Here is a 7,597-nt window from a genome sequence, read left to right as displayed (position 1 = left end):
GTCCGAATGGACAGCGAATTTAGTAGTCGGTTTTACTAAGTTTTGGTTGGTTTGGTGGTGATGGTTCTCATTCTATAATTCTTCACGATGCTGCAATAGCACGGTGACAGGCTTAGCCTCAGCTTTGTGATGCTTCGGTTTTCTCTGTGGGGTTACATAGTCTCTCACACATCTGAAACCTACATTCTGGCTGCTGAATTGTTGAGGCCTTGCAAGTCTGTCAAATTTATATACACAACCAAATTTATATGCATGTTACCTGTTGTAAGCCTCTACAACAACGGTCAAATAACGCCATGCTAACAGAGAAAGTAGACAATTCCAGAAGTTTTATTTGTCAAGCCAATAAACCTGACAAGATCTGCAGCTGTCCATAGGTTCAAGATAGGGTTGTCATTGACATAGGTAAGCTGTGCAATTGCATCATTTGGAGCATTTTCATGTGTTCATAAGAGGTCAAGAAAGTCATGCCAGAGGTCACTAACCTGTTAGAGATGCGTGCAGCATGGTTTATATGAGCTTTGTCTTCCCTGAAGTCTATGAATGAAGCGCCTTTTAAAATGTAAAATTGTTCACCTTTGAATCTTTCTTTCATTTCTGGAGCAATTTGAATGTTGCTAGCTGGAGTTGAAGTCCACTCCCATGCATTTCCCAACAAGTCATAAATACCTTGAGAAAATATAAATGTTATACATAAACGCAAATAATTCCCCTGAGTGATTCGAAGCTTTGCAGCTGCTGGTAGAATTGGCTATCAGTACTTGTAAGTGAATCTTTTTAGCCCTAAATCTATAAACCATTCACTGCTTCTAGAAAACCCTGCTATGAGTTAAAGTTTAGTGACACTGTTGCTACTACATGCTGTAATTAAACGAAGTCACGCATGTTGTAAAACTGTAGTTCATTGCAGCAATGGCAAGATTTGTTAGCGCTGCAATGCATGCATTGTTTGACTTTGTAGCTTTAGCCTTTTAAAATTTTGAAATTTTAAGTTTTTCAAATAAAAAAAATTTCATAAAAATTTTTGTGTAAAAATATTTAAAAAAACTATTTTAAAATGTTCTTTGAAAGTATTTTAAAATGCCACTTTTTTAAAATATGACCATTCCTTTGTGATCACTATACAGATGCAATAATTAGAAATTAATTTAAAAAACATTTTAGCTTGTAAGTTTATTCCCTAAGAAAAACAAAAGTTTGAAAGTAACCTTGTGCTATTTTCTTACGATTCTTATACATAATTTGCTGGAGTTGTCCTATCATTGAACACATATATGTGTGTGACTAACACTGCAAACAATTAACAATTCTAGTACCCAGGCAGTCTAATGTGCTTTGAGAGATCATCAGGCTTGTTGACAATGCACACAGAATAACTATCTGCACAATTAGGCCTACGCTAGTATTGCAGAAAAAAGCCAATTGACACGGGTGTCAAGAGTTTTGCTCTACAATGTCATGGGTTCAAGTCCCATTGAAAGCATTATTTATCCTAATCTCTAATCTTGCTTATGCACAGACAAAAACAGTTTTTATTGTGGTCATGATTAAAAACATTCAACCCGCATCTACTTTGTAGTTCTTCCTTTTCTTGGAGTTGTGCTATCACTTAGCAAGTCCACATGTGGCAAGCATTAGTAATTTTGTAGTTCTTATTTTAAAGAAATTTGTTATTAAATGTTCTAATTACATACTAGTATGGTCAAAGCTACAGCCAAGATACTCTTAGTCAAATGGTGAGTTTAACAAGCGATTTTACTTAGAAAATCATTCGAAATTTATGCTTTAAAAGCATGTGAATTTAACTCTTAATCTAACCTCGAGCTTCTGACTTTATCAAAAAATATTCTTTAAAATATTTTATGATTTTCTTGTACAACGTAAAAGTTCTAAGCTGTGAAGTATCAGCTGTTTGTTTCTGGTCTTAATCCTTTAATCCGACACTCCTCCAGTCTCATGCCTGCTGCTGACTGCCTCCATATGATTAAGAGATGAATTGGAAAATAATAGCATTTTCACCATATTTATTCTGTGTTGGAAAGGGTCAACAGGTGCTATGAACTCACCATTTTTATTCTGTGCTAAAAAGGCGTCAACAGGTGTTAGTGACTCACCATATTTATTTTGTGCTGGAAAAGCGTCAACAGGTGCTAGTGACTCGTATCCATCGAGCTTCTCATTTTCATACGGAAAAAGACCCTGTGGTAAGACAGTGAGATATGGGTTAATTATAAAACTCAATTGGAAAATAAGTGAGTTTTTGCACTTTTGTATTTTCATAGCCATAAAACTAAAGCCAAGTGCATTGGTGTAAGTAGATAGAGGAGATTGGCTGCTGTGTTTGTTATAAGTAATAAAATGCAAAACATATCTTTAAATTCTCATAAAAGTTTTGTTTCAAACTCTTTTAAACCATGCAACTATTTGCGTGATTCTATCCAAAACCTGTGTAATGCAAAAATACAACAGCCGTACATCAGCAGAGTGTGGTAAATAGTATAGCATAGTATACTAAATAGTATAGTCAATTCACTTTCCATACTTCAAAGGTCTTAAAGATTTCTACTGACATTTATCTGACTTGGAATAGGCTCAAGAACAAATCATTACATCTATAGAAAAATCAGTCCTTGAAGATTTTTGCTGCTATAATTTGCTGGAATAAAAAGTGCTTAAAAATAATTTTGAATATTTAACTACTGAGCTTTAAAATACTTTCTGACAACGCAGCTAACTTGAAACAGTAACAATAAACGATTAGAATAACTCAAACAACACGTAGAGTGCACTTTGGTCTCAGTACACAAATTACCAATATATTAACTTTGTTTGGCTTTTGTAATCTCTGACTGTAAAAACCTGCCTACAGTTCTACTTTTCAAAAGAGTAACAACTCCAAAAGAGAGCTTACTTGCCAAAGGTTGGTTCTATTGGCCTCCAGACTGTCTCCCCATGGGTAGGGCCTGTCTGTAAGCACGGCAGACAGATTTAAATGTCAACCAGGACAAGATGTCATTATTAGCCATATTTTTAGCTTCTATTTTACAGCACACCTACACATTACACACATGCTATTACACACACATGCACACACGTATGTTAGTACACGTGTCTCATACATACATGGTAATACACACACGCTCGATACATACAACTACACATATATAAGCACACCCAAACTCATACGCATATGTGTATAAGTACGCGAACATAAGCACATGCACAAAAACCAAGAGAGCAAGTATACGTAAGCTTATGTGTACACATATCGATTAAGGTAAACAAACTCCTTGTATTGTGTTTGGAGTCGTCTCATACCTACAGTCTGACTGAATCCGTCAAACGAAATTTTTGCATGTGGACCATTTATTCAAGATAGATTTTTGACAGTGACTGAATGCTTTAATTGTTTTGACATTTAAAATCATATAAAATGTGAAAGTACTACTTCTGCTATGGATTTCTTACTGCTAAGTCCACCACGAGCAGCGAACTCCCACTCGGCTTCAGTAGGTAGTCTACGACCATTCCATTCACAGTATGTCTGTGCATCACTCTGACTAATATGCACTACTGGATAATGCATTCTATCTCCAACGCTCGACATGGCGCCCTCTGGCTACAATATGATGAAAAAATGTATAACTCTATGAATATTTGTTTCTACTCTTAGACTAAAGATCAACGTTCATATCGAGGAAACTATTAGCACTGGAAAAAAGGATTAAAAATATTGACAAAAAATTTATCTTTTGCAATCTATGTTTAGCTAGGATGACTGAGCAAAAGGCTATGCAATAATGTCCCATAGACTGAGTTCCATTTGTGAAATAGCCTACACATAAATAAACACAAATCAAGCATGCACACTCTTTTTGTGGCTCATATTAATAAAATTGGGTAACAGCTGATGGAGACTGACTCGATTCCATTTTATCTCTTTAGTCGGTATCCACCAAGGCTCTCCAGGAATTGCGTGCTCCATGAATTTAGTCATGTTCTTCCTGTATGTCATAGCAAACACATTGCTGTAGCCAATTCTCTCTGCTGTAGTTCTACTTTTTCCTTTTGACATCTGCTGAAAGTGCCTGATAAAAATAAGGCAAACATATCTTGAGGACTTTTTATGTGTTTTCATAATATATTTTCACCATTTAATGTCAAGGTCAAACTGGTTTTCTGATGGTCAGTTTTGTGCTGCACACTCACCTGATGCCTTGTCAAAGTCATTTTATTTTAGCACAAAAATTCTACTCAGATTTGTGAAATCACCACCTTGCTCAGCTGAGGAAAATTTATCAACTCACCATGGCAGCCTAGTCAATAAGCCAAGAATAACAATCTAAAAATTATTTCAATTCCAAAAATATTAATTTTTTTGAAAATTTAAGGTAACGGCCCTGATACAACAACGAGATAAGCATAGAATTGAAACAATTAGTGGCTTCACTACCCTTTGGGTAAAAAATTCTATTTTGTAGTTATCAGCTCTTGCAAGGTGGCTATTCATCCATCAACACCAGTAGTTGAACCTTTTGAATATCATTAAAATGTGTTTGATGTAATCACTGGCTTTTGCCCTCTATATGCTTATCTGCGACATTTGGGATTTTTTTCTGAAAGCAACAGGTTCAAGTTCAGCCAGCCTAACAATAAAAAACTTTAATAACAAAATAAAGTGAAAATGACTCACCAGTATAGTGCGTTAGTCACTGGGTATTTATCAAATTCTATTGAAGTCATCTGCACTTTTCTTGGTGGGTATTCTCCACTCTCTATCAGCCTCGCATCTCTGCTTCCCATTTGGAATTGCGCCCCTTGGATTACAACAGTTTCTTCAAACCTCTGATACATCCAGTAGTCTGAAACAGAGCAAACTTGTTCAAAATCAGATAGGAGTACAAAACTGTTTGTTTGAAACGTAAAATATTATTTTTTTTAAACCGTGGTCACCAGTTATTTGAAACAAACAATTGTTTTTGTTATTATACGCTAAATTTTTTTATTGAGTTTGCGTGATGACAATGTTAGGAAGTCATCGAGCTTCTATGGTTACAACCTGACTGTTGTTGAAGCAGCGCAGGTTTGCACTCGCAGTAATGTAAATGGTGATGAGAAGAACGAGTTAAAATAGCAATGAATGTTATTGCAGAAAGATTAAAATTGGATTGCGAACAGTATCGGTTAAAAAACGCTGAACTGTATTTTTAATAGTTTTTATGCTAACTTGTACAAAATTATTTTAAAATGAGAGTTTCTTAAATTGAATAACTTCTATTTGGTGTAAAACTTATTCTGAAATACACTTGCTTACGATTAATTCGCCAAACACAACAAAGCCACATCATCAATATCACCCACTTTTAATGCACCCTCGTCTCTCCCAAATTCATTTGATATCTTTCCGGTGTGCTTCAAAATCAATGCTTATAGATGATGTATTCAATTTTATTGCTATCACTTCAGTCCAAAGTCATACAGAAACTGCACTAATAATATTATTGATCTCTAACATGGTACAATGCTATACTGTTTAGTTAATAATATCAAAGCATGACAATAAATATATAAACATTGCATACACTTTTATAATAAAAACTTTGGTACTCTTGTTATCATATGAATTTATTGTAATCGTTGAATATTACATTGGACTTGTTCAAGGGGCAAGTCTGTGCAAATTCAAAGGATTTGAAAATTTTCAGCATATTTCACAACTTGTTCTAAAAATCATTAAATTTCAGTTTAAAAACACTGCTAAAAGTTTGCATATTTAGGCAATTCCATCATGTAGTATATCATTAAAAATCTCAACCAATAAAAACATCACATCATTTTTGAAATAATGCTATTTAAAAAATCAGTGGCTTGTATAACAAAAAACATTATTTGTGTGGCCAGCAACAAGTGTTAGAAATATTAGTACATGTATATGCAATTGGACACACAAATTACCGATGCTTCAAATTTAGCCAGTCATTGTTTGGTTGCATTCTGTGTAAGATAAACTTAGCGACTTTTATACATGCTGTTTATAGTGAGAGAGTTAGGAACTCAATCTAATAAATTTGGCACAAAGACAAGTCGTTATAACCAAAGAGTAGCTCACCTTCAAACATGTTGTGTGATGATGATATAAGAGGAACTCCCATGATGATCATCAACAGAGCCCCTTCCATGGCTGCGTAAGAAAAGAGTGAGAATGTACTGGATTGATCATATTTTCTGATAGCCGGCACTTGTGTTGCATTTCCATTGGTGAATAGATTTTCTATCTACCAATCGGAAAGGATAAATTGCGTTCCATACGCAGCTGTCACCACTTGAAAACATCTGCTTCATAGTTCTTAGAAATTGTGCGAGTCAGAGTTCTCTACTCTTTGCACAAGAGAAAATAACTTTATTTTTAATTCATTATTAATACAAGTTATTGCGGCCTTGCTTCTTGCTTTTAGTTACATGTAATTATTATGAGGCATCCAAAATGCAGGTCGTCTTTGAAATCCTCACAGTATTCTTTACACTAATGAGACTAGTGTTTATTAAAGTGCACAGCGTAAACTCTTAGCCTACAGTACTATGTTTAGGGATCTTAGTTTGGGGCGTTCACGCCGTTGGTTTTTTGTTTTTATTGGAAGTGAATAACATTCAAAACTAAAATTATGTATTTTCCTACAAATATGTGAGACAAATTAGACTTGTAAATGTAACCAATTCAATACTTAAGCTGTTTGACTATTCCATATTATACCGACAGAAAATATGCTGGATCTGTCATGCAGTTTATTATGATTTATGTATTAATATAGCATATATTAAAACATAATATATATTAATATGATATAATATATAATATTATTATATATACAATACATTGTTATAATTTATATACATGTAGTATATTATTATAATATATATAATATATTATTACAACATATGTAATATATTATATATTAATATAATTATCTGTCATGCAGTTTGTTATTTTATAACAGAAAATATTACCAAAAGTTTAAAAAAATTTCAAACTACAACTTTTCAACTGTATTTTTTAAGCAAAGACATAATGTCTACGAATTAATTATGATTCATAGATAGCACTATATTGTCAGCTGAGGTAAAGAGCCATAAACTTTCAGATAAATCATTGAGACCTCCAATCACTTGTTACATCATACCCAATCAATCTTTCTACAACACAAACTAAGGACAAAGTACTTGTGTGGTGTGTGTTTTATTTCATCAATCAGTAGAAATATAACTTAAAGGTTTACTTGCAACAAAATTCACATTACAGTTATTTGGTATCAAGGGATTCATGTCTTACTCTGTTGTGTTGTAAGTGCCAAATATGTGGAAATGTGATTACAAGCTCTTAAAAGCTAAAAAATGAACAGTTAATTGCGGCCATCACAAAATCGCAGTAGATTAGAATCTCTTTTCAAAACGGCTCAAATGGGACATAAATGAACGAAACGGCTTCTGTTTACACTTTCATGCAACCTCATTTGTTGAAATATTTTTGCAAATATACTTCACGCATTCAATAAAACCATGTCTATTGTTCTTACGCGTCTATTTCATCGTCATTGTAATG

General features: G+C 33.8%; 1 protein-coding gene across 2 annotated transcripts; it reads right to left on the bottom strand.

Moving 5' to 3' along the window:
- Positions 1-48: 48 nt before the first annotated feature.
- LOC137403871 (inactive C-alpha-formylglycine-generating enzyme 2-like) lies at positions 49-6,204 on the bottom strand. 2 transcript variants are annotated; one of them, XM_068089966.1, is made up of 8 exons: positions 6,110-6,204; positions 4,694-4,862; positions 3,923-4,088; positions 3,469-3,619; positions 2,912-2,967; positions 2,115-2,199; positions 486-669; positions 49-217 (listed from the first exon to the last, which is right to left on the bottom strand). In XM_068089966.1, exons 1-8 carry the CDS (start codon positions 6,177-6,179, stop codon positions 73-75), a joined length of 1,026 nt encoding a protein of 341 aa, XP_067946067.1. In that variant the 5' UTR covers positions 6,180-6,204; the 3' UTR covers positions 49-72. The 2 variants fall into 2 exon arrangements, with proteins under 2 accessions (XP_067946067.1, XP_067946068.1); XM_068089967.1 differs by having other exon boundaries at positions 49-179.
- Between the last annotated feature and the right edge of the window lie 1,393 nt (positions 6,205-7,597).

Source organism: Watersipora subatra, chromosome 9 (genome assembly GCF_963576615.1).
Source record: "Watersipora subatra chromosome 9, tzWatSuba1.1, whole genome shotgun sequence".
Taxonomy (NCBI): Eukaryota; Metazoa; Bryozoa; class Gymnolaemata; order Cheilostomatida; family Watersiporidae; genus Watersipora; species Watersipora subatra.
The sequence above is the reverse complement of the archived record's forward strand: the minus strand, read 5'-3'. Positions and strand labels throughout refer to the sequence as shown.

Excerpts from the sequence above, each read along its gene's own strand:
- LOC137403871 (XM_068089966.1), bottom strand. The coding sequence starts at position 6,179 with ATGGAAGGGGCTCTGTTGATGATCATCATGGGAGTTCCTCTTATATCA. Across the intron at positions 2,968-3,468 it reads TGCTCGTGGTGGACTTAGCA|ACAGGCCCTACCCATGGGGA; the intron begins GTAAGAAATCCA and ends CCGTGCTTACAG. Across the intron at positions 2,200-2,911 it reads ATAGAACCAACCTTTGGCAA|GGTCTTTTTCCGTATGAAAA; the intron begins GTAAGCTCTCTT and ends GTCTTACCACAG.